Below are 24,359 nucleotides of genomic sequence, written 5' to 3'. Positions count from 1 at the left end.
ACTGCATCCCAACTCTGGGTCTTTACTGTCCCTCACAGCCCTATTCTCTGCATCTCGAAAATATTTTAAGGGTGAGTTTACAGGCCACCTCTTCCAGGAAGCCCTCCGCGCTTCAACCAACGGATCTGAGTTCCTGTGCTGTCTCTGAGCCTCTCTTATGTATCAGTTTCAATGAGCTACTTATACCTGTTTCACCCACTGCACTAAGAGTTTCTTGAGAGTAGGGTGCACATCTTACCATTCCCCACACCCTAGGGGCCAGCACAGGTCTCAATAAAGCTTTACCGAAAGAATGGCTGCAGCTCACAGTGTCTGAAGAGAGTATGTGTCTTTTCCCATTAGATATAAGTGATGAGAGGGACAGAGTGATATTTGTCCGTAGTAGTGCTTGTCCCACAAATCGCTTGTTACCTTAGTGAGTAGGGATGATTTTTTTTTTTTGGCCAGGATACCAGCTTTGAGACAGATGTCCCCATCACCTGCTGGGCCAGACCTTTGTTTCTACACACATCAAGGAAGCAAGTCAGCCTCATGACAGGTTGTCAGCAGCGGAGACGAGAAAAAGAAGCCCTGACACGTTTGTAGCCTATCACGTGTGGCAAGATGCCATTACACTACAAAGCACTAGGGCTCGGGTATCATATTTGGGCCTCGTGAAAACTTTGTGTGCTGGGCAGGGCCAGGCAGGATGCTTCCCCGTGTTTGTAAATGAAGAGGCTGAGGCATGATGGGATACCAGGTCTGGACTAGGGGTGGGTCTGGGTTTTCTGATATACTGATCCCACTGGGCCGTGCTGCTCCGTTACCTCTTATGTGAGCATCATCCTCACAAACGCTGGGCTAGAGAGGACAGGCAGGGCTGCTGACCCATTTCACAGATGAGAACCCTGAGGGTGTGAGACATGAAGCCCATCACAGCCTCGGCAAATAGAGGAAGAGTAAGCTGCAGGGAAGCCTGTGGGGAGAGGAGCAGGGGACCTGCCCTGCATCTCTGAGCGGCAACGTGCAGCCTCAGGGCTCTGGAAAGACGGCCGAGGGTCCCTACAGGAACTGGTTGTGTAGGGACCTCCAAGGTGAGAAGACAAGCATGGGCCGCAGCCAGGCCAGGCCAGGTGGGCAGTGGTGCCCGGGCCTTTCTCTCTCTAGCCTCTCCTGCGTAGCATCTCCTTTGAGGTCACAGAACTCAGCGAGGGAGGCAGGCCGGGGCGGTTCCCCCATTACAGTCAGAAGACTGAGGCAGAGAGGCATGTTCCTGCCAGCACACCAGCCTTGGATGCCACCTGCAAAACTGGCAGCGCCACCCAGAGCTCACAAGTCACCACCAACTCCCACAACCATACCCTTTATGGAAAGTGCAAAACAGATTTTAAAAAAATTCTTTCTTTGGTTTTATACATATAAAAGGTCAACATCTGTGGGTGGCTCAGCGGTCCTGATCCATCAACTAGAGATGTGGTTGCCTTCGTTCAACAGGCGACACGGGATTCTGGAAATGGCCAAGAGTGGGGCCCCCAGGCAGGCAGCGTGGAGAGTCTGTGCCCCTCTCCTTCTCCACGCTCCTTCCAGCTGCCTCTGGGAGCTAGGGACCTGGTTTCACCTGGAGAAGGTGGAGGGGCGCTCAGCTGGGGGACGCGCAGGATGCAGGGCCTCTGCGTGGCTCTGCATGGAGGGCAAGCAGACTGCCGGGCCCAGGGTGGCAGGTGCCGTGCGGGTCAGCTCAGCCCACCTGGCGGTACTGAAGGTGAGTCAGGAAACTGGAGGGCATCGGGCTCCTGAATGTTTCCAGACCCCCTGCGGCACTAGGCCTCATCTGGCCCAGGAGGCCTAGAGTCAGAGACTCTGGGCTGGAAGGAACCATGAAGGTCTTCAAAACCACCCCTCCCCGCATCTGATGCCCTCCCCGCAGCGTAGCCCCCTGGTTTTGCTTGTTCACCTCCAGTGCTGGGGAATTCGGTCCAGGCTGGGACAGATTGAATTCGCACTGGCACCCTGTCACTTCCACCCCCTGGTCCTGGTTCTGATTCCAAGCAGGACGAGAGCAAGCTCACTCTCCGTGGCGGCCTGCAGAGGTCTTCCCATCCCTGGAGCTTCTTTGCTGAGGTCCCACACCTCCAGTTCCCCATCCACGCCCCAGCCTGGTCCCCACACCCTCCCCATCTCGGCCGGAGTCCATCTCAACATTCAGGGCCAGGTGGCTCTCGGGGCTCCAGTGCTGCACGGTCAGTGCAGGGGGATCAGTCCTGCACCACCTCCTTTGGGACCGTGTGCCTCTGTGGGCCCAGTCCAAGGTCCCGCCACACTAAACTGATAGCTAGCCACGGTCAATCTGTCCGCTCGGCTCACGTCATGCCAGCCCCGGCCCATCACTGTGCCTTGGGATCTTGGGCGCCAAAGGCAGGGCCTCAGTCATCTTGCTGAACCCCCATCTGAGCGGGTGCTCCCTCGGGACCCGGGTGTGGCTTGCTCGGCCCCTCCTGCCCTAAGCGTCTGTCTCCACGATGCACTTGAGGAACATGGTGTCGTCCTTCACGTAGGCATGCTTGGGCGACTGCAGCTTGTTGAGGGGGAAGAAGAGTGGGCAGCCGCTGGCCACATTGGTTTCGCTCTGGGGCCGCTGGAAGGATGCTGAGTTCAGGTCGGGCCGGAAGGCGTCGATGGCGTGCTCACGGTTGTTCTGGTCGAGCAGCATGAAAGTGACCTGTGGGGCAGGGGCCAGTGGGAGATCAGGGACAGGGTCTGTGCCTGTCACCCGTGCAGCCCCTCTAACCCTGAGCTCACACTGATCAGGAGTCAAAGCAACACGTAAGGACCACACATGGCGTACAGGAAGAGCCCAGAAACGGAAGCACCTGGTACCGTGAGCAGGCTTCAGGGGTGTCCCACGATTAGAGCTCAGGTGTTCTTAACAGGAAGGGGGAATTCAGATGTCACTGCCAGTTGTGGTTGGCTGTTGGGGGCTAAAGGGGGGACTAAGCCCGGACAAGGAGGTTGGACTCCATAACCCAAGATGTCCCTTCCTGCACTGAGATGTCTGTCTGATCCTTCAAACACAGCTGGACCTTCCCAGGCGAGAGCAGACAGGCCTTCCACTGAGCAGACGGCAATCAACACCCTGAAACACGAACCCAGCTTCTGGTCTGTACAGGGGCCCTGTGCGCCTCCGAGAAGCCAACGATCTCAAAGTGACACACAGCCTCCTCCCTGGCACACGTCACTGAAATGCCCATCGCCCACTGCAGCAGTCAGTTCTCAAACTTGGCTGCACTTTAGAATTCCCTGGGAAGGTCTGAAAACTCCCGATGCTCACGCCTCACCATCTACGGGAGTGAGACCCAGTCATTAGTATTTTAAAAATCCCCCCAGCACATATGGGAACCACTGACCTACTGACTCATAGCCAGACCACTGCGGCACTACCGCTTCCACCCCACCTGCTCGCCCTTATCTTCCTCCACCCAGCTGAGGTGTGGAGTCCACACCCTCCCCTTCCCTCCCCCACTCCCTTGCTGCCGCCGTCCACCTGCGGGGAATCCCTGCCACACTCCCACCTCCAGTGGCCCTTTTAAGCATTTTTAACAAACTTTATTTTTCAGAGCAATTTTAGGTGCACAGCAAAATTGAATGGAAAACACAGATTTCCGAGTACATATCCCCACACGACCTCCTACACTGTCAACATCCCCACCAAAGCGGTACATTTGCTGCAGGTGATGAACCTATGTTGACGCATCATATTCACCCAAAGTCCCTAGTTTAAGGTTCATTCTTAGCGTTGTACATTCTATGGGTTTGGACAAATGTATAAGGACGTGAATCTTATCATTATAATAGATAATTCAGAGTATTTACACTGCCCTAAAAATCCTCTGCGTTCCACCTATTCATCTCTCCTCCCCTCCATGAAATCCTGGCAACCACTGATCTTTTTACTATCTCCACAGTTTTGCCTTTTCCAGAATGTCGTATAATTGGAATCACACAGTATCTAGGTTTCTCAGATGGGCTTCTTTCACTCAGTAATATGCCTTTAAGCTTCCTCCATATCTTTCCGTGGCTTGGTAGCTTATTTCTTTACAGCACTGAATAATATTCCACTGTCTAGATTTACCAGAGCTTATTTATCCGTTCACCTACTGAAGGACATCTTGGCTGCTTCCAAGTTTTGGCGATTATGAATAAAGTCACTGTAAATATCTGTCTGCAGGGGTTTTGTGTGGACGTAAGTTTGCAACGCATTTGGGTAAACACCAAGGAGTGTGATTTCTGGGTCACATGATAAGAGTATGTTTAATTTTGTAAGAAACCGCCAAACTATCTTCCAAAGTGGCTGCGCCATTTTACAGTCCCACCAGCAGTGAGGGAGAGTTCCTGCTGCACCACATCCCTGCCAGCATTGGGTGTTGTCAGCGTTTGGGATTTTGGCCGTTCTAAAAGGTGTGCAGAGGCATCTCCTCCTCCTTCCCTTTTTCTGAGAATGCTGTCAGTTCAGGCCAGCCCCACAGGACCTCCTCCAAGAGGTTTTCCTTATTCACCCCCAACATGAACTTCATCTCTACATGTCTTCCAGAGTCGCTGGTCCAAACATTTTAGCTCCTAGACTCAGAATGCAGCAAAGAGCCTTGGCTACTAGATGTGAACTCGGGCTCTTGTTTTATGAGGGGAAACTGACAGCACGGAGGGCAAAGGATCTGCCGAGGTCACACAGGCAAGTTCATGGCTCAATCAGGATCAGGACCCAGGTTTCCTCCATCCCACCCCCACTGTCCCCCAGGCCCATACCTTGTTCCGGAAAGGCCACGGCAGCAGAGCATCATACTCCCCTCTCATGATCACGATGAAGAGGGACAGGTGGGTCCTCTTCCCCGTCCCGTCCCCATTCAGGTAGAGCCGCAGGCACAACTTGTATCCGTACTTGGCAGTGTAGAAAGCTGAAATGAGGAAGCCAGAGTCAGCGCTGAGGCAGCTGGAGAGTGCTGGGCTTTGCAGATGAGGAAACTGGGACTGACAGTTAGGCATGCCCAGGTCATGGCTCAAAACTACAAAATCGGGACTTCCCTGGTGGCACGGTGGTTAAGAATCTGCCTGCCAATGCAGGGGACACGGGTTTGAGCCTTGGTCCGGGAAGACCCCACATGCCGCAGAGCAACTAAGCCCGTGCGCCACAACTACTGAGCCTGCGCTCTAAAGCCCGCGAGCCACAACAACAGAGCCCGCGCACCACAACTATTGAAGCCTGCGTGCCTAGAGCCCATGTTCCGCAACAAGAGAAGCCACCGCAATGAAAGGCCCAATGCAGCCAAAAAAAAAAAAACCATAAAAATGAAATCTGGGGATGGAGCTCAGCATTCTTCTCCGTTATAGAGCATCAAATCTTGGAGATCATCTGGCCTGGTGACTGTCAAAGGCCATCAGAATCACAGATTGCCCCTGGAGCTTCTGACTCAGTAGTGCTGGGGTGAGGACTGAAAATTGGCTTTTCTAACAGGGGATAGAGATGCTGCTGGCCCTGGGATCACACTTAACCAACCTGCATTTTGTAGTCGGGAACCCAAGCCCAGCAAGGGGAAGTGGCTGGCCACAGTGTCACAGTGTACTGGGGGCAGAGACAGAATTAGGGGCCAGGCCTCCTACCTCCCAACACGGACTTCTTTCCGCTGCCCTAGGCCAGGCGGCTGGGGTCTCCTGGAGGCTGGGAGAGAGTGCGGTGAATCACAGTGCTGCCGGCCACCGCTGGCAAAGGCCCCCGGGATGAATCATCCCCTGGTGATTAGGCACAGGGGCCTGTGGGCTCTCTCCCTGGGCAGCTGAAAGAGCCATCTGAGTGTGGGTTCCAGTAGCCGTCACCATGAGGGCCCTTCTGGGAGGGGCTGAGCAGGGACAGGGTGTGGAGGGTATGCGGGAAGGAGTGGAGGAGGGACAGGCTGACAGTCTGACTCATCTGTGCCCCTTGTGTTTTGGTAGAACAGGAAGCCAGAGACACTGCTTGCTTTTTCCCTCTCTGGAAAGAAGCCAGGACAAAAAAGCTTACGTGTAGGAGGCGAGGCCACCCCCTGAAGGGGCTGTCCCTGTTCCTGAGGAAAGGGGGGCTGGCTTTGGGACCCAGCCTGCTCTATGGTGTGGGGCAAGCTCCCATGCCCCTCTGAATCCCAGCACTGTTGACCTTGGGTGTGTCAGAGGAGCAGATGGCCAGGAAAGGCACGAGGCTGGAGCAGATGTGAGTGGTGGTTAAAACTGCCATCGGCAGAAATCCTCCTTAACGACCCACCCGTTTACTTAGAGGCACGAGAGTGAGGCCAGGGGAAAAGCACACAGGTCTGAGCACAAATACACACATTGTTACACAGACAGCTATCAGTTAATTAGGAGAAACAACAACCGAGTAACTGCCTACTTCATGCAAGACATCGTGCCAGGCCCAGGGGCCCCAGAAGCGACTAAGAACTGCCCCAGTGTACACAATACTCAATCACGTGCTCCCCACAGTGGTACACAGAGAGTTCTCCACTTGTCTTATGTCAGACCACGGGGTCTCGGAGGGCGGGGCCCCATGGTATTTACCTGTGAAAGTCACCCTGGGCTTCCCTCGCACCTACACAAACTTTGGTTCACAGCGCACTCTCTTTCACAACCGATATCCATACAACATAGATCATTTTATTCCTAGTTGCAGACCATGACGGATGTCCAGGGAGGTACGCCTGGTGCAAACAGCCCCTGATCCACGCGGCTGAGCGGGGAGGGGCCTACTACCTCCGCGGGCCTGGTAGGGCCAGGGGACCGAATGGACACTGGCCTAACTGGACGCAGCCCGCCTGTCAGAGCGGAACACACACACCCCCCCCCCCCGCCTCCCCCAGCTGGTGTCTGTGCCCCCGGGGAGGCCTTACCTGGGGAGAAGAGGCTGACGGTCCTGCCGCAGGCTGACTCATGGCACCGCCTGGTGACACTGGTGACCTTCCATAGGAACGTGCCGTCGTAGGAGGCCTCTTCCATGAGGCGGAAGCTCTGCTCCAGCTTGCCCAGGGCCTGGTCTTTCTGGGCCAAGGTCTGCTGCAGCTCCATCACCTGGGGCGGGGAAGCCCATTCAGCCAGGGGCACCAGAATCCAGCTTGGCGGTGGGATGGGGACAGTGGGATGTAGAGACAGAGCTGCCCCCGAATTTGCTTTCCTTGCCTCCCTCAGCCACGTGCATCTGCCTTTGTACATGCCGTCCCTCCTGCCCGGGATTCCTTTCCCTTCCTTGTCCACTGGCCAACTCCTGTTCGTCCGTCAGGAACCTGGCTCACAGAGTTCTTCCTCTGCAAAACACTTAACCACTGCCTTAGCTCAGCTGGTTTCTCTCTTTCATCTTCGATCTTATAGAGGCTTTACAACCACCTGAGATATATTTTTCTGCCTTTCCAACAGGATAGATGGTCTCCCCTATCAACGGCTGGGCCCACGCTCATTTTATCTGTGTCCATGCCTTGCACAGTGTCTGGCACGTAAGAGTAGAGCCAGGAAATTCGTTAATGAACTGAAGACACAGTCACTGCCCTCGGGGAGGCCATCACCTTCCAACTGGGGCAAGAGTTACATAAATAAATCCTTTACTTTGCCACCCAAACCCAGTGCCTGGCTCTTCTGGTAGGTTCCTCCACTGACATTTGAAAGAATACAAATTTATTCTTGGGTGTACTCAGGTAGGGAAGTCAGGAATGGAAGTGAGTGTCCTTAAAGAAAACTGAAGCCCTAATTTTACGGATGGGAAAGCTGCAGTCCTGTGATTTGCCCAGATCTATACAGCAAGTTAATGGTGGACCTGGAACGAAAATCCAGGCCTAACTCAACATGAGACGGTGAAGTAATGTTGCTGCCCCCCCCAAAAGCAACATTAACATTGTGACTGGTTACATTAAGAAAAGTATAAGCTCTGGAACAAAGGAGGGGACAGTCTGGTGCAACCAAGAACTGTCAGATAAGTGGATTATCTGGTGGTTTGACACCACCACTCTGAGTGTGTGGAATCCTTTAGAGGCTGAGCCAGCACATATGAGGACAGCATGAAACGATGTGCTCTGATGAAGTGGTGAAGGCACTGGGGGTGTTTAGCCTAAAAAAGGAAACACTCAGGATATTATTACTGAATGCTCATCTCTGAAGGGCTTCCATGGGGCCTAGAAGTCCGATGTTTTGGGGGCCCCGAGGGGCAGGGAAGACACAGGAGGCTGATTTTAGTTAAGTATGAGGGAGAACTTTCTAGTGGTGCAAAATGTCCAGCTGTGGAATGAGATGCTTGGGGTGGGAATAGTCTATTGCAGAAGTTTAAGCAAAGGAAAGGAAGCACTGGACGGGGGAGTTTGACCTTGACTATAACTTCTGACTCAGTCCTCTTCCTAGAAGGCTGTGGGATGCAGGAGAGATATTTTTGAAGCAGGAGTGACTGGTCTGCACAGGGAGAATGCTTAGCAGGAAGGCTGGTCCTCTGCTCTGGAGACAAGATGGGGCGGTGGGGGGGGGGGGGCCCTGAGCTGCCTTGAGGGTAAACGTGCCTCCCATGCTCACCCTCCGTTCCAAGCTCAGGATGTGCTCACGGCCCAGCCGGCTCTGGTGGATGGAGGCGGCCAGGGCCAGGTGGGAGGCCTCCACCTCCTTGTTGAGGACGGCGACAATGTTCTCAAACACGCACAGCTTCCCCTCCAGCTCAGTCAGGAGCTTCTCCTTCATGAAGTGCTGCAGGGCCAGCTCCTCCTGGCTCTCGGAGCAGGGGGCCCGGTAGCAGTCCACCTCTAGGTCCCCAGCTGTCTCCACAGCCCCCTGCAGCTGCAGGTCTGACAGATTCTGCTCCAGGGCCATGGGTCCAGACCCCAGGCCAGAGCCCAGCTGGGCCTTCCACTGTTTCATGAACCCTAACAGCAGGTTCAGGTGGGTAGCCTGGGAGGTGACCTCATGCTCCTGCATGAACTTTGGGCCCCCCTGCCAAGAGAGTGGGGCTGATCAGTGAAAACAGAGGGGGAGGGAGGACCAGGGAGCAGTGGAGAGTCCTGCCACCAAAGGTTGCCAAGGGAAGTCATATCCATTCATCCGGCCAAGGGAAGTGTACAGCAAGAGGGATTCGGAGAAGGACCCTGGCATGAGACATACCCATGATGAGCTGTGTCCATCCCAGCCTCCAGAGCAACAATTCTGCCCTGCCCTTGAGCGCAGTGATGATTCAGGACCATGGAGAGAGGCAAAGGGGTTTCTGGGGGTGTGGGCGGTGGTCATTTTTGTGATGCTACAATGCCCAGGTGAGACATTAAGAACTCCCCTGAGTACGAAGATGATTTACTAGTGATTTTGTTGCTTGGGAAAGTCATGTAAGGTACACCCAGAGGCATAGCTTGATGTTGTGGGAACATCCCGGAGGGGCTGATGGGAAGGTCTGAGACTATAGTATACAGATAGATCTCCTCTCTCACACTCAGATGCTTACCTTGAAGGCGCAGCCAACACCTGCAAAGGGACACCCAACTCCAGCCTCAGCCACCTCGGGGTGATCCTGGAAATAAGAACCATGTCACTGGAGGTTATGGGGCTCCCAGTGGCACTGGGGCTCTCTGCAAAGCACCAGCATCCACCAGGCATGAGCTGGGCTGGGCCACAAAACTTGGCACATGCTGTTCCTTCTGATTCAGCCGTCCTGTAACCCTCCTTCAGAACAAGAGCAGGGCCCCTGCTGTGATCCTGGGAAGCACTGCCACCTCTCCTGATGGGACATGTTCCACTCAGTCCTGTAATCATCATTTACTTTTTGGTTGCCCCCACTGGTCTGGGGGCTCTGTGAGGGCCTCTAACAAGCAACTTGACAATACTGTTAACTTATGTATAAGTCTGAGGAGTTTACAAAATGCTTTCATAGTCATAATTCTTCCTAGGGCCCCTAACAACACTTGGGGATAGCAGGGTAGGTTTTTTGTTCCCATCTGATTGATGAAGAAACTGAAGCTCACAGAGGGGCAGGGATTTACTCAAGGAGGAACAGCTAGGAAGCAGCACGGCTCCAGGGATCTTCCTACCCCATGTCTCTATCTCTTATCAAGAGTAAGTCCAGGGCTTCCCTGGTAGCGCAGTGGTTGGGAGTCCGCCTGCCGATGCAGGGGACACAGGTTCGTGCCCCGGTCTGGGAGATCCCGCGTGCCGCGGAGCGGCTAGGCCCGTGAGCCATGGCCGCTGAGACTGCGCGTCCGAAGCCTGTGCTCCGCAACGGGAGAGGCCACAACAGTGAGAGGCCCATGTACCGCAAAAAAAAAAAAAAAAAAAAAAAAAAGAGTAAGCCCAGGAGAGACTGGGAGAACACTTTTTCCTAAACATAGACCTGGAAAGGGCTTATATCCAGAATATATAAAGAACTCTTACAATTCAATAAGACAACCTAATACAAAATGGGTAAAATACTGAACAGATACTTCACAAAATAAGATACACAAATGACAAGCCTATGTAAAGATGTTCAACATCACCAGTCATCAGAGAAATGCAAATTGTAACGAAATGCCACTGTCCACTCACTAAATGGCTAAAATTTACAAAGAACGAGAATATCGAGCTTTGGTGAGAACGTGGAGGAACTGAAACACTCATAGGTTGCTGGTGGGAATGCAAAATGGTACAACTACTTTGGGAAAATCTATGGAAGTATCTCATAAAGTTAAATCATACATACACAAGACCGTGCTTATCAAGTTATCAGACAACCCACACATTCCACTCCTAGGAATTTACCCAAGAGAAAGTGAAAATATGTCCGGGTACATGTAAATGTTCACGGCAGCTTTACTCATAAGAGGCCCACGCTGGCAGCAATCCAAGTATCCATCAACTGGTGGATGGATGAACAAAGTGTGGTATATCCGTACTCCAGGACACTACGCAGCAGTCAGATGGACTGAATTACTAATATGTGCGATAATATGGAGGGACCTCAAAACATGCTAAATGAAAGAGTCAAACACCAAAGACTACATACGAGGATTCTATTCTTACAAGATTCTAGAAAAGGGAAAACTATAGTGACAGAAAATAGACCAGTGGCTTCCTGGGCTGCAGCTGGGGGAGACTGACTGAACAAGGGCACAAGGAAGGTTTTTCTGGTGCAGAAACATTCACCCTCCTGACTGCAGGTCACACGATTGTATACATTTCCCGGCATTCATCAATCTGTACACTTAAAATGAGTGAATTTTATTACATGTAAATAATATCTTGATTTTCCAAGAGCTTTGTTGTTGTTTTTAAGAATAACCTCATGGGGTGATGTGAAGGGAGATTTGGATGAAAGGAGGGGAGGACAGAGGTCTTTTGGGCTGAGCAAATACAAAGCCACACTAGTTATTATTTTCTAATAGTAAAATAAGTGAGAGCTGTGGGCTTAATGAGTACAGTTGGTTTGGGACACAGAGCACAGCCTAGCAAAAGGCCACCCCCCACTTTGCCCCATTGCCCCGGGCTTCAAGCACAAGTTGCTCCCAACAAAGAATAGAAAACAGATGTTTTACTGGGGAGGGGTGGGTAGCCTTGTCAGGGAGACTGCAATGGCTTTGGAAAGTGCCCTGTGATGCAGCCTCTCCCAGAAGGTAGTTCCCGACATGAGGGAAGGATGGAGGGCCTGAGGCCAGTGAGGAACCTGGCGAATGCACAAGGGGTCATCTCTCAGGCCCTGAAACTCCCTACGAGCCCATGATTCGAATCCTCTGCCGTTCTAAGGGTATATGCTTGAAGTGAGAGTCAGAGGGAGGTAAAAACGTGAAAGTGATAGAACTAACGGTGGGAGTCCAGAATCGCCCACAGGTGGAGAGGCACATGTTCCTTTGGCATCTGAGTCCTGTGGTGTGTCTGTGCAATGAAAGCCCATGCAGGCTGGCAAGTGCTACATGGGTGGAGCGGGTATCCTTATTGCCATGTACAATGGGAGTGGGCTGGGACCAGCCTCTCATGTCTGGCAGAGGAGGGGCAGGGGGTAACTTGAGAGGCCGCTGGTGGCCAGCCAGGCTGCCCAGAGTCCCACCATCAGTCACTCAGTCTCTCATTCCTTGGGGTGCTTTCCAGGGTTAAGGGGGTGGGCTCTGGAGCCAGCCTGTCAGGGTGCAAAGCGCATCTCTGTCACTTCACACACTATCTATGTGGCCCTGGGAGAGTTATTAACCTCTCCATGTCTCAGTTTCCCAGTCTTCAAAATGAGTATAATAACAGAACTCCCCCTATAGAGTTATGGTGAGGATTAAATGCCATAATATAAGTAAATTCTGACATGAGTGACCTACTGTGCTATAACAAAATACCACAAACTTATTGGCTTAAAACAACCCCCATTGAGACTTCCCTGGTGGCACAGGGGTTAAGACTCCACACTCCCAATGCGGGGAGCCTGGGTTCGATCCCTGGCCAGGGAACTAGATCCCACATGCATGCCGCAACTAAGGAGCCCACCCACGTGCTGCAACTAAGGAGCCAGCGAGCCGCAACTAAGACCTGCCACAACCAAATAAATAAACAAACAAACAACAACAAAAAGCCAACCCACATTTTTTGGGTTGGCCAAAAAGTTCGTTCTGGTTTTTCATGTCATGGGAAAACCCGAACGAACTTTTTGGCCAGCCCAATATTATCTTACAGACCTGGAGATCAGAAGTCCTAAAAGTTGAGCAGGATTGTGCCCCTTCTGGAGGTCCAAGGTGAGCACCTGTTTTCTTGTTTTTCCAGCTTCTGAAAGCCACCCGCATTCCTTGACTCAGGGTCCCTCCCTCCATATTAAAAGCTAGCAGCAGAGCATCTTCCAATCTCGCTCTGATTCTGATTCTCTTGTCTCCCTCTTTTGGGGGCCCTTGTGATAACAATAGGCTCACCAAATAAGCCAGGGTCATCTCCCCATCACAAGATCCTTAATTTAATCACATCTGCAAAGTCCCTTTTGCCATTGTTATGGGCTGAGTAGTGTCTCCCCACCCTGAATTCATATAGGGAAGTCCTAGCTCCCATGAACATGACTGTATTTGGAGACAGAGTCTTTAAAAGAGGTAATTAAGTTAAAAGGAGGTCATTAGGGTGAGCCCTACTCCAATATGACTGGTGTCCTTATAAGAAGAGAAAATTAGGACACAGACATCCAGAGGGAAGATGATTGGAAGATGCTGGGAGAAGAGCGTATCCACAAGCCAAGGAGAGGGGCCTCAGAAGAAACCAACTCTGTCTAGAACTTCTTGCCTCCAGAACTGTGAGAAAACAGATTTCTGTTGTTCGCACCACCCAGTCTGTGGTACTTAGTTACGGCAGCCCGAGCAGACTAATAGAGCCATGTAAGGTAACATATTCACAGGTTCCAGGGACTAACACGTGGACATCTTTGGGGAGCATCATTCTGCCTGACGTGGTGCTCAGTAAATGTCACCCATGATTAGTAGAAGTACTATTATTAGCAAAATTATTCCTGTGGATTAAGCACTGCCCTTGGGACATCTTTTTCCTTTTGCTAATGGCTGTCACATACACGCGTCTCATTTAATCCTCACATCTCAAACTCTTAATAACTAATTCTGTAAAACCCTATTTTCCCACTGGAGGTTCTGCCTCTCGTGTAGGTGAGGAAGCTGAAGCTGAGATGGCCGGTGACTTGCAGGATGCAAGTTTGGGGCAAGGCTGTGGCAGAGGCCAGGGGCCTGGAATCTACGGCCAGCGTCCTTCCTCCCCACCAGGAGTCCTCACCTTGACTAAAGGGTAGCCTCATCTGAAGTCCAGGGACCGAGGGGACTGGAGAGGGAAGGGGCTGGGGTCGCAGAGGAGGAACGGGGCATCTGTCCTGAGCCAAGCCTGTGCCTGTCTGGTGCCACAGGAGGCCCCTGTGTGAGCGGTCTTATTGCTTGCAAACTGCTAAAAATAAAATTCGCAGTGGAATTTCCTCTGAGGAGGAAACAGAGAAAACAAAATCCCAGCCCTGAGGGAACACTTGTCCTTCTGTCCACGTCCGAGAAGTCTGGGGGTGTGTGGTGCTCCCAGCTTCCCTGCTTCCCCAGGCCCTTTGTGACGGGGTCAGGAGAGCTCCATCAAAGGGCCCCCACTTGGGGACCTGGGGGCCTCCGAGAATGTGAGCGTCAAGAGGGTGCCGGGAGCATGAGAGCTGCCTCCGTGAAGCTACTGCACAGAGCGGAGGGTCTGCAATGTGCCAGGCACTTCCTACGCTGCTGTGCTGGGCACTGAGGCTGGCCAAGGTCTTGGATGCCAGGAGGGGCTGTTTTTGCTTGGGTCTCAGCTAGTGCTGAGGGAGAGGCACTCGACAGTGACAGGGTGGACTCGGTCCGCTCGCGAGTTCCTGCCCGCCTCTGTACCTCAGTCAGTTTCCTTTCTGGCAATCTCTGCTTGGCTCAACTGCCACCTCCTCCAGGAAGTCCTGCCTGATTCCCCTAGTTGAAAGTAGTCTTGCCCATTCCTGTTTCCACAGCATTTGGTGGATTCCAGCACTTAAGGCGGACTGTGTATTTAAACCTGTGTAAAACATTTGGGGGTGATCCACCATCTGGAGGCAGCAGAGAGAAGATGTCAGCAGCCTAAGGGGCAGGAGTGGGAGCCTGGCTCTGCCCCCCCTTTGCTGTATGACTGGTGCAGGCACACCTCTTCACTGAACCTCAATATATTACCCACTGGTGAAATAGGGGTATCACCACTGCGCATGACACAGGATGTCACGGGATCGATAAGGTTACAGATGCAATTGTCAAGCTCAGAAGTGTAAGGGGGTTCATTTCCAGGCATTGCATTTCAAAGGACACAGATATGCACAGAGGCTGAGGACAGACTCAAGATGGACGTGGTCAGCGTCCTTCCACAGACTCAGGACCGCCTCAGGGGACAGGAGGCTGACTGACTTACTTTTTGTGGCCCCAAGGGAGACAGACTTCAGCTCAGTACCAACAAAGAGGAAAATGGTACAACAGTTAGTTCCCCATGGTGGAAGTGGTGGTTTCATGCAGTAATGAGCTCCCCATCACTGGAAGGACACAAAGCCACTTGGCAGGAATCCAGTACAGAACGGAAATTGGACTAGACAGCTTGACCTCCTATCATTTTCTGATTCTAGAATAATTTAAGGCACTCTTGTAAGCCACTGGCAGCAGATGCCAGCTTGCTTTTGACCTTCCTGAGTGACCTCAGAGGGAAGAGAGTGAGAGAAACAATCCCATTCACAGGGTCTCAGGCAGACAGAATTGACTGCTATTTCCCAGCCACCGGGTCGTCCCCTACTTCATTGTCACTTCTGTAGGAAGGTCATTCTAGGCAAGAACCAAGTCTCTAACCAGGTCAACAGTTATCCTTTAATATCTTCTTCTTAACATGAGCTAATCGGTCTCGGGCTTTGAGCACTTCTTAGAGAGACATTAATCTAATGAAGTCAGAGGAGGAGGACAAACTGATAAGCAGATGGCATGGAAAGTGTTGCAAGAATGGGCACCTTGGGGCTTAGCTCAGCTGGTCTCCGGCCCGGCCTGTCGACCCCACCTTCACTTCCCAGGTTTCCCCAGATGCACAGACTGCAGAATCACCACGTATACAAAGTGTTGATTTATAATCAGCTGCTTTCCTTTGGTCAAAAGTCCCCCCAAAGTTCCCATTGGGTCAGAAGCTGAAGGAGTCCCTGGTCTTTCCACTTGTGGCTTTGTGCAGGTGTCAGACCACTGGCTCACCCCACCCCCCAGCTTTCCACTGGGGGGTGTACCCTCCTCCCACTCTGTAGCTTGTTTCAGTGCCTGTAATTCCATGATTAGAGTCACTTCATTTGGTTTAAGGCAGCAAGTTTCAAACTGTGCTCTGCAGGGCCCTAGGAATCCCCAGTGTCTCTGAGGGGCTGGGACAGGAGAAGGAAGTGGGGTAACCGAAAGGACAGGGCTCCAGGCTCCCCTTTAATCAGAACGCTTCTACTTTCATCTGATTTCACATTAACAAAGATGAAAAAATTAAGACTACTGGGTTGAGAGATATTAAAATATCTCATCTTTATGTTATCTAAGATTTGTACAATGAATCTGTATTCATTTTGTTAAGAGGCAAGAATAAACCACGTCAAAACAACAGCCCTGATGCCTTCGGGCAGGCAGGTGCCTTAGAAAGCATCTAGCCCATGTCCTCTCTTTCGAGGGTGGAGTACAAAGATCTCAAACAGGGAGGCTTGGAAAGTTATTCCATGGGTGTTAATCCTATTAGCTCTTAACCACATTGTAGAGTACAAAGTTCTGGGGAAATGCACGGGAGCCTTACTATTATTCCCTTGAGGACCTGCGGGGGGGAGAGGGTTGCTGACAGGAAGACAGGAAAGCCCTCAAAACCAGCTCTGGTGGGACAGGAAATTCCTCCAACTCTCTGCAGGAGAGGGGCCAGAGCGGAGAAGGGGTAAGGAGGCGTGGAGACCTGCCTGCCTCTGGTTCCACAGCGGGAGGGAGAGCTGCCCTGCCAGCCACTGACTGGCAATGGGACATTGCAGATGCTGGAAAGACCCTGCACAGTCAACCTAGCATCTTCACTTTACAGGTGGAGACAGGGGAGTCATCTCAGCCATGCACTGAATTATAAAGCCATCGTCAGACACCAGTCTCCTGACCCCTGGGCCATGGTTCGGGCGAGGGTGGAGCTTTGGTTGAAAGGAGCCAGTGCCTCACAGTGTGGACAGTGCTGGTGGCCAAGTTGGCGAGACCCTGGTCATGAGGGAGCTTTGCAATGAGATGCCCCTGTGGGTGTCGGGGTCCATGTGTAAGAGGGGGTTAGATTTACAGCAGGGATTCTTAAAGCTTTGGATTCACAGACCAATACCAGTTTGTTTGCTTTTTAAATTAGGAGATTAAAGATTGTCATTTTAAAATTTTACTAAATAAAGGCTTTACCCCCGCATTCTATCACCTATCACGATCATTTCCTTTATACAAAGACATGAATAGGAAGGGCATCATCTCAGAGTAAAGGTTGACTCTATAAATGGAAAGAATTTACTTTTATAAGAAAAACTCATAACAATTTCCTTTTTTTTTTTTTTTTTAATCATTTTTGTCATGAACTGGTGGGAATGGACCAGTGCTGGTCAACATGTGGGAACCTCTGGGCTGGCCAGATGACCTACGAGGGTCCTTCTCCAGCTCAGAAGGGCTGGGGTTCTAAAGTGATGCCTGAGGGTATCTCTTTGGCCCCTCACACTACCAAAGTTGTATCTTATTCCTGGAAGCACGGTTTGGCAGAGCCGGAGAAGTGAGATGAGGATGGCCTGTCCCTGTCTGAGGGCAAACAGGGCCAGAAAGAACTGTCTAGGTCAAGAGTTGGCAAACTTTTCCTGTCAAGAGCCAGATAGTGAATATTTTGGGCTGTGAGGCCTCTGTTGCAACTGTTCACCTCTGCTGTTTCAGGACATAAGCAGCTACAGGGACTTCCTTGGTAGCACAGTGGATAAAACTCCACGCTCCCAATGCAGCGGGCCCAGGTTCGATCCCTGGTAAAGAAACTAGATCCCACATGCATGCTGCAACTAAGAGTTCGCAAGCCACAACTCAGGAGCCTGCCTGCTGCAACTAAGACCCGGCACAACCAAATAAATATAAATACATAAATAAATATTAAAAATAAAAAAGCAGCCACACGCAAGGCATATATACATGAGTGAGTTGTGGCTGTGAACCAATATAACTTTATGTAGGGACCTGGAAGTTTGAATTCCTTATAATTTTCATGTGTCACAAAATCTCATTCTCCTTTCAATTTTTAGAAACCTTTTAAGTGTAAAAACCATTCTTTGCTCGTAAGCCGTACAAACAGGCGGCAGGCTGAGTTGGGCCCGCAGGCTGTGGTGTGTTGACCCGTCTAGATGCTGTTCTCACCCTGAGTCTGTCACGGGTCGGCCAGGTGGCTTGGGGCAAGTTGCTTCCCCACCGCAAATGTCAGTCTCCTCATTGCTGACAAAATGAATTCAGTCTAGACTCAGACAAGGAGGGAGCCACCTGGCAGGGACTAGGTGGGCAGATACCTACTTGGCCTCTTCCCCTGCCAACGGAGACAACTGACAGACAGTCTTTCCTGGCAGTGCCAACTTACCTGCTCCTGAGACAGAAGGCTTCCTGGCCTTTCAGATGGTGTGTCATCCCCTTTGCATTTGGGACAGATTCGATCCTCACCATTCCTGGGGACACATGAACAAATGCCACTGAGTGAGGCATTCACGACTCCATGGCACCAACCACCGTCCCCAGAGCTCCAAATGCCTAGCCCTTGCCCAGTGTGGCAGCTGATACCAATGAGCGTGCAGCTCCACAATCCCAGACCCACCATTCCCAAACCAATGTTTTCCTGTAGTTTGCAGTGAGCTTCTCTGGCAGCCAGACCTGATCTGAAGTGACTAGAGGCTATTCAAGCCCCTACTTATCCCACTTAGTGTGAATATTTGTTTGCAGAAATATTCATTGCTTGATTATAAGGTGCATCCCCAATTCCCGCTGGAGGCACTGACTTGCTTTTCTAAAATCTGAAAAACTTCTCCATTCCAAACTACATCTGACCCCATGGGTTCAGATAAAGGATTGTGGATGTGCAGCTATATTAGTTCTTCTCAGCTTCCTCTATTTTATTTTGGTCTCTTATTTTTAGTAATTACAGATGACCATGGCCTCTCAGAATAAGAAGGGGCCTCCGAGAACACCTAGCCTGAGGTTCTTAACCAGGAGTGGGTGCCGGACTCTGAATGGGGTGACACATGGTCCTATGTGCTTTAACAAAGCTCCCAAGCGATCCGGTCCTCAGTGAGAGCCACGGGTCAGGCCCATTATACAGGAAGGAGAATGAGGCCTCAGAGGACGTATGGATCCACCAAGGTCGAGGGAGGCAGGCGCAGAGCTGGGCAGAGCTCTTCAGGCCTCAGGCCTGGATCCCTCTCCCACCTCTGCCAGGTTTTGGAAGGACAGCGAAGGAAGCCAAGAGACCCATTGCAAAAGCCTGAGATGAAGTCAGGATGGTGAAACCAGTCGAGCTTTGCTCCTCCCCCCACCTGCCCTTCTCACCACCACCTCTCTCCGCCTTCTCTCGGCCTCCTCCTTTGTGAAAGCATTGGAACTCCTCAAGCTTGCCTGAGAAGTTTCCCACCTTCTTAAACTGTAAAGTCCCAAACAAAAGTCTTGCTGGGGGTGCACGGCAGTTTAAGAACACATCTGCCAGGAAACTGACCTGCGGCAAACTGACCTCATCTGTCCATTAGGCCTCACTGTCCTCATTTGTAAAATAGGGTAATAATAGTATCCACCTTTCCAAGGAGCTTCTGAAGACACAAGGAAAGAGTGCTTGGCACACAGTTGGTACATAATAGTTGCTTAAGGTGGGATACTGACGATCATATTGATGTCACACCTCTCTGAGTTATTTATATTTTACATATAAATATACACATATTTTAATATATAATATACAATGTAAATTATATACGTATATTTTATACACATGCAAAATGTGTGCATTGTATTTATTTATATGCAAATATATACATATTTTATATATACATCCATAAATGTATAATATATGAATACAAAAAATATCTAGTCCCCTTTAAAAGCATTCCCAGCAAACAGTCTGAGGTGATGGGTGATATTGTGGAAGAAGATACATTTGTACAGCAGTTTGTCATTTACCAGGGAGTTTATATTCATTATTACAAGGATTTTTTGGAATGTTATTGACTGGGCCTTGTAACAATCCTGGGAGGTAGAAAATCACCTTACAGGCATTTTACAGACAAGGAGGCTGAGACATCAAACAATTTGCACAGGCCACACAGTAAGTAGCCCAGCTGGACCCAGAGGCTCTCCCCCTGACCCCGGATGGCCTTCTGCTAAGGGAGCTGACGTCTTTCTGTGGCTACTTCTCCTCCCACCAACAGTCAGACGGGGCAGTGTCCAGGACCCTTGAGGAACAGGTGTGGAAGCTGAGGCCAGAGAGGTGAAGTCACCTGCCCAAAACCACAGCTCCTCTCACCCCCGCCTCCCGTGAGGGGTCCCTCCCTGGCACCTCCTTCCCACCCGCCTCTTCTCCTCCGACCCCTCACCTCACGTTCTCAGAGAGACAGACGGCGCAGCAGAGGGGCCTGGGCTCTGGTGGGTCCTGGCAGACGGTGGGGGGGCACCCAAAGGGGAACTCGTTCTCATCGGGGGCCGGGTGGCGGCTGCTGGCCGAGCCAGAGGCCATCGCAGGGTCCCAGGCTGGCTGGTGGGGGGCCCCTGTTCAAGCTCCTCTGGGGAGGGGACCAGCTCCGTGGAGTCTGTGCTGGGAGAAGAGGTGAGTGCTGGCCGGGCCCCCCTCTCTGATGTGCAGGAGTCTGATGATTTTATCTTCTCGCTGGCTTGTGCGGTTCAACGTCACAGCTGAGTCACAGCAGGGATGAGACAGGAATTACCCTTTGTGGTGAAAAAAATCCCCTGGATGGTGACTGCAGGCTCTAGGAGTGTCCAGTCATTCTTTTGAGCAAGAGGGAGGGGAAAGCAAGTCAGAGAGAAAAAAGAACCGTGTCACGGACTTTCAGGAACCACAGTTAGAGTTTCCCCAGTCGGAGGACCTCAGGCTGCCACTGGCTTCCTCCACTTCCTCCCCAGGGGACAGGAGCAGAGAGAGCCCCAGTCGGTGACTTGTCTATGTTCCCTGGAACCTCCGAGCAGCCTAGGATACTCGGTGTGGGTGTTCACTGCCCCGGTGGAAATCCCCAGGGTTCTGGAGTCAGGTCCAAAAATGCAAGTTCCGTGCATATTAGCTCTGCCCTGTCCAGAGTATCTTAGGTAAAAGTCACTTTTGCACAGCGGGTCTCAGTTACCCCATCTGTTTATTAAAAAAAAAAAAAAAAAAAGGAATTGCAACAGGATTATCTCCAAGACTTCTCTGGGGTCTAAAATTCTGGGACCGCATGGCCAAGGCCAGCAGGAAGGCTTCTGATGGCCCAGCCCTGCCCGTGGCGTTCTTCATCAGTATGTGTGACACCTGGCCCTCCCCTCTGAAGTCCGAGGCCTCAGGACCATGGACTGCTCAGGGCCCTACCTCCACGGCCCCACTCAGGAAGTCATAGGTGGCCACAGACTCGGATCAGGCGCCACCACTTCCTGGCCCTGAGGAGAACAAAGGTCTAAATAAATACAAGGTCACGAGGAGTTGGTCTCAGCAGCCAAGTGGGACGCAGATCCATGGTTGTGTGGGAAGCATGGCTCCTGGCACATCTACCATGCCCCAGGCAACATTTTCCTTCCTATTCCTTAGAGCAACCTGTTAGGAATTCCGCAGGCATGGGGAGGCACAGAGGAGCAAGATGCCTGGTCCAAAGTCACACAGCACCTGGTGGTACAGCACGATGACCACCAGGTCTGTGGGACTCTAAGCTCTGTGTTCTTCCTCCCATTCAAGAGAGGCAAAAACAAGGCAGCTTGGTGGAGCCTACAGAGCCCAGGATGGAGGTCAGAGCTTCTAGCCTTTGTTTTCTCACCTACCAAATGGAAAAGATGATCCCTCCACATCTTTCTATTCTGCTGGGTTGCTACTAGGGGTTTTGCAAACTTTCATAGTAGTTTCAAATCACAGGCTTCGAGGTCTGACAGATCTGAGTTGGGACCCTGAGTCCATCACTTACTAGCTGTGGGTCCTGGGACAAGGTCAGTAACTTCTCTGCACCTCAGTTTCTGCATCTGCAAAATGGGGTTAATATTAATACCTACTTCACCTGACTTGTAATCACTAAATGAGATCATGGGTGAAAGCATGGCATGGTGCACGGCCCAAGTGAAGTGCCCGAAAAACTTTGATATTGATGATGGCCACAGCCCTTCCAGCTCCTCAAGGTCACGAAGAAAGACTAAAATGGTAAGTTATGCTTATATAGTGTTTTCACATCCATCAACTTTAGATGAGCCTCACAAGTGGGCAAGGCAGGTCTGACGTTGTCCTCTGACCCTAGTAAATTCAACTGTCCACTTTCCCGGGAGCGATGCCGAGTCTGCCTGGGGTCGCTGGCAAAGAGGGCATGGCACCCTACCCTACTGCTGCAGTGGAAATCAGGACCTCCACCCTCACCTGGGCCAGCCCTGACCTGGCCCTCTCAGCAAACGACCTTGAGGCCTACTTCGGAGAAAGACTATCAGAAAGCCACTCACTTAACCACATACCCCAAACCTGCAAACTTCCCTGCGTCCCCACCTGCTCCCTCCTTCCCTTGGTTTGGCACAGGAACCCAAGATTTCTCTCTCCATCCAAGTTCTTCGGTCCCTTTCTCTCTGCTCCCTTTTCTCTCCCCTCTGTCTTCAATGCCTCCCAGCTCCTTCCTATCAGCAGCAAAATATCGCAAGCTGCTCTAATAATTACAAGTGAAAAGTAACAGGTGATTTTAGTGCCGTGTTAAGTGCTTTTACAGGCACCATCTCATCTAAGCTTCACGTGAACCCCATGAGGCAGGTATTGTCATCTTCATCCCCGTTTTACGGAAAAGGGAACTGAGGCACCAAGAGGTTCAGTGACATGCCCAAGGACTCCCCGATAGTGAGTGGGGACTCGGGAGCCCTGAGCCTGTGTTCTAACCACACATGGTGCTTTAAAACGCCCTTTACCCTCATTCCACATTCCTCTCCAACATCTACACCTTCTCACTTTAACATAACTCCTAGAAAATACTGTCTACACGGACGCTCCGCTTCCTCACTCCAATCTCCATGGAACCATCTCCCCAAGGTTCTCAAGGTCGAGGGTGCCAAATGTCCGGGGCTTGTCCCAGTTTCGATCCAACCAGCCCTGTGGCCAGCACCTGACACGCCTCTTGGCGCCTCCTTTCCAGTTCCCTTCCTTGCTGTGGCCTCCTGCACCCGTTCCGTGCTCCCCCCCCCCCACTTCTGTGGCTGCTCCTCCTTATGTCTCCTTGACCCCCTTCTCTTCCACTCTGAACCGCCATCAGCCCCATCTCCGCGCCTCCCCCCGCCGCGGGCCTCGAAGACGCGGAGTCTCTGCACTGTTACACCCGCGTCTCCCCAGCCTTCCACTTGTCCTTCGGGGCGCAGCTGGACCAGACCCCACTTTCCCTGGGAGTCCCGGTGGGCCGCCCCAGGATAAGGTTGGGCTCCCAGCTTTGTGATCCCACCGCGTCCCGCAGCCGGATTATAATCACCCCCCGCCCGGCTCAGTGACGCCGGATGACCTGTCCGTGTCCCCCAGCCCCGTTCGTGCGCCCCGCGCGGGCTGGTGACGGCCGTCTCGCCACCGCCACATCTCCGGATGCGTGCGCACTGATGGGAGCAGAGCGGCGCCCGCGACTATTCAAGGATGAGCCCCCGCAGGGCTGCCCCGGGCGTCCGCAAGAAGAGCGGGGGCAGCGAGTCCGGGGCAGGGCTCTGCAGCCGGGATTCCAGGTCCCGGAGGCGCGCGGGGTGGGGGGGGCCGCACTTGGGCAGCCCCCGCCCCCGCCCCAGAGAGCTGGAGCCGGGCTGTCCCGGGCGGGGAGCGCTGGGGCGGCGGCCGGGAGCCCGCGCAGTCCCGGGGCGGGTGGGGGCGGGGTGCAGTGCAACCAACCTTGGCGCCGCCGCCGCTTCCCAGAGGCCCGGCGGGAGCTTCCGGTGGCGCGAGGACTCGGCCCAGGCGGCGGAAACCGGGGAGGGCAGGCCCGGGGCCGGTTCCTGCAGCCGGAGCCGCCTTTCCGAGGCGGCCTCGGGGGCGGGGCGAACGCTCCCCGAATGGGGAAACTAGGCCCGGGGGGGCATCCGCGGCGTCGCAGGCTCTGTTTTTCCACTGAAGACTGACCTTCCGTTCTCCTCCCCGCGCGAGTTCCTGGCACGTGTGTGGGACTCAAAGTGTTCGCAGACTAAACGAACACGGACTTGGGACTTGAACCGCCATCCTGTCCCCTGCCTGCCTGCAATCCCGCGTGGGGTGGGGCGAGCAGCAGCAAAACCCAAGTCTTAGCCCTCTTAGATTCCTGCAAGGTCCTAGCACAGTGTCAGGTTCGTCCAAGCTTATTGGGTTGGAGCACTCAGCGAAGAGATGTACAGAGCGGTTCTGAAGGCACGGGGCTTCCACAGAACTGGGTGTTTTCAGGAACCGTTTCTGGTTTTGTCTAAACACACACACAGCCACTTATTCCCTATGAATTTTGTGTATATCAATCAAAGTAGTTATGGTACTTAGTGTTGGGGTAGAATTTCTGTCTAAAAGGTACAAACAACCGTTATTTTTGCGAATTTGATGAAGGCTCCTTCACCATCAAGACCTAACATCTGCAGGACTGTTAGCTGAGGAAGGAGTGAGCCTGCCTACTTTGTTGGTTTTGTTTCCTTTCTGTGGCTCAGAGGCACCCATTACATTCTCTATGTATTAGG

General features: G+C 52.3%; 1 protein-coding gene across 8 annotated transcripts; it reads right to left on the bottom strand.

The window, feature by feature from the left end:
• Window positions 1-1,364: 1,364 nt before the first annotated feature.
• On the bottom strand, window positions 1,365-23,845 carry TRAF1 (TNF receptor associated factor 1). 8 transcript variants are annotated; one of them, XM_067743499.1, is made up of 10 exons: window positions 23,557-23,845; window positions 21,635-21,689; window positions 21,052-21,119; window positions 20,072-20,480; window positions 18,079-18,163; window positions 9,455-9,520; window positions 8,545-8,955; window positions 6,888-7,065; window positions 4,780-4,928; window positions 1,365-2,698 (listed from the first exon to the last, which is right to left on the bottom strand). In XM_067743499.1, the coding sequence occupies exons 4-10, from the start codon at window positions 20,209-20,211 to the stop codon at window positions 2,480-2,482; spliced, it is 1,248 nt and encodes a 415-aa protein (XP_067599600.1). In that variant the 5' UTR covers window positions 20,212-20,480; window positions 21,052-21,119; window positions 21,635-21,689; window positions 23,557-23,845; the 3' UTR covers window positions 1,365-2,479. The 8 variants fall into 8 exon arrangements, with proteins under 8 accessions (XP_067599600.1, XP_067599599.1, XP_067599593.1 ...); XM_067743498.1 differs by lacking the exon at window positions 23,557-23,845 and adding an exon at window positions 23,186-23,515; XM_067743492.1 differs by lacking the exon at window positions 21,052-21,119.
• Window positions 23,846-24,359: the final 514 nt, after the last annotated feature.

Source organism: Pseudorca crassidens, chromosome 7 (genome assembly GCF_039906515.1).
Source record: "Pseudorca crassidens isolate mPseCra1 chromosome 7, mPseCra1.hap1, whole genome shotgun sequence".
Taxonomy (NCBI): domain Eukaryota; kingdom Metazoa; phylum Chordata; class Mammalia; order Artiodactyla; family Delphinidae; genus Pseudorca; species Pseudorca crassidens.
Note: the sequence above shows the minus strand (reverse complement) of the source record. Positions and strands in the feature narration are given on the sequence as shown.

Excerpts from the sequence above, each read along its gene's own strand:
- TRAF1 (XM_067743499.1), bottom strand. The coding sequence starts at position 20,211 with ATGGCCTCTGGCTCGGCCAGCAGCCGCCACCCGGCCCCCGATGAGAAC. Across the intron at positions 4,929-6,887 it reads CGTCAGCCTCTTCTCCCCAG|CTTTCTACACTGCCAAGTAC; the intron begins GTAAGGCCTCCC and ends TCCTCATTTCAG. Across the intron at positions 2,699-4,779 it reads CGTGGCCTTTCCGGAACAAG|GTCACTTTCATGCTGCTCGA; the intron begins GTATGGGCCTGG and ends CCTGCCCCACAG.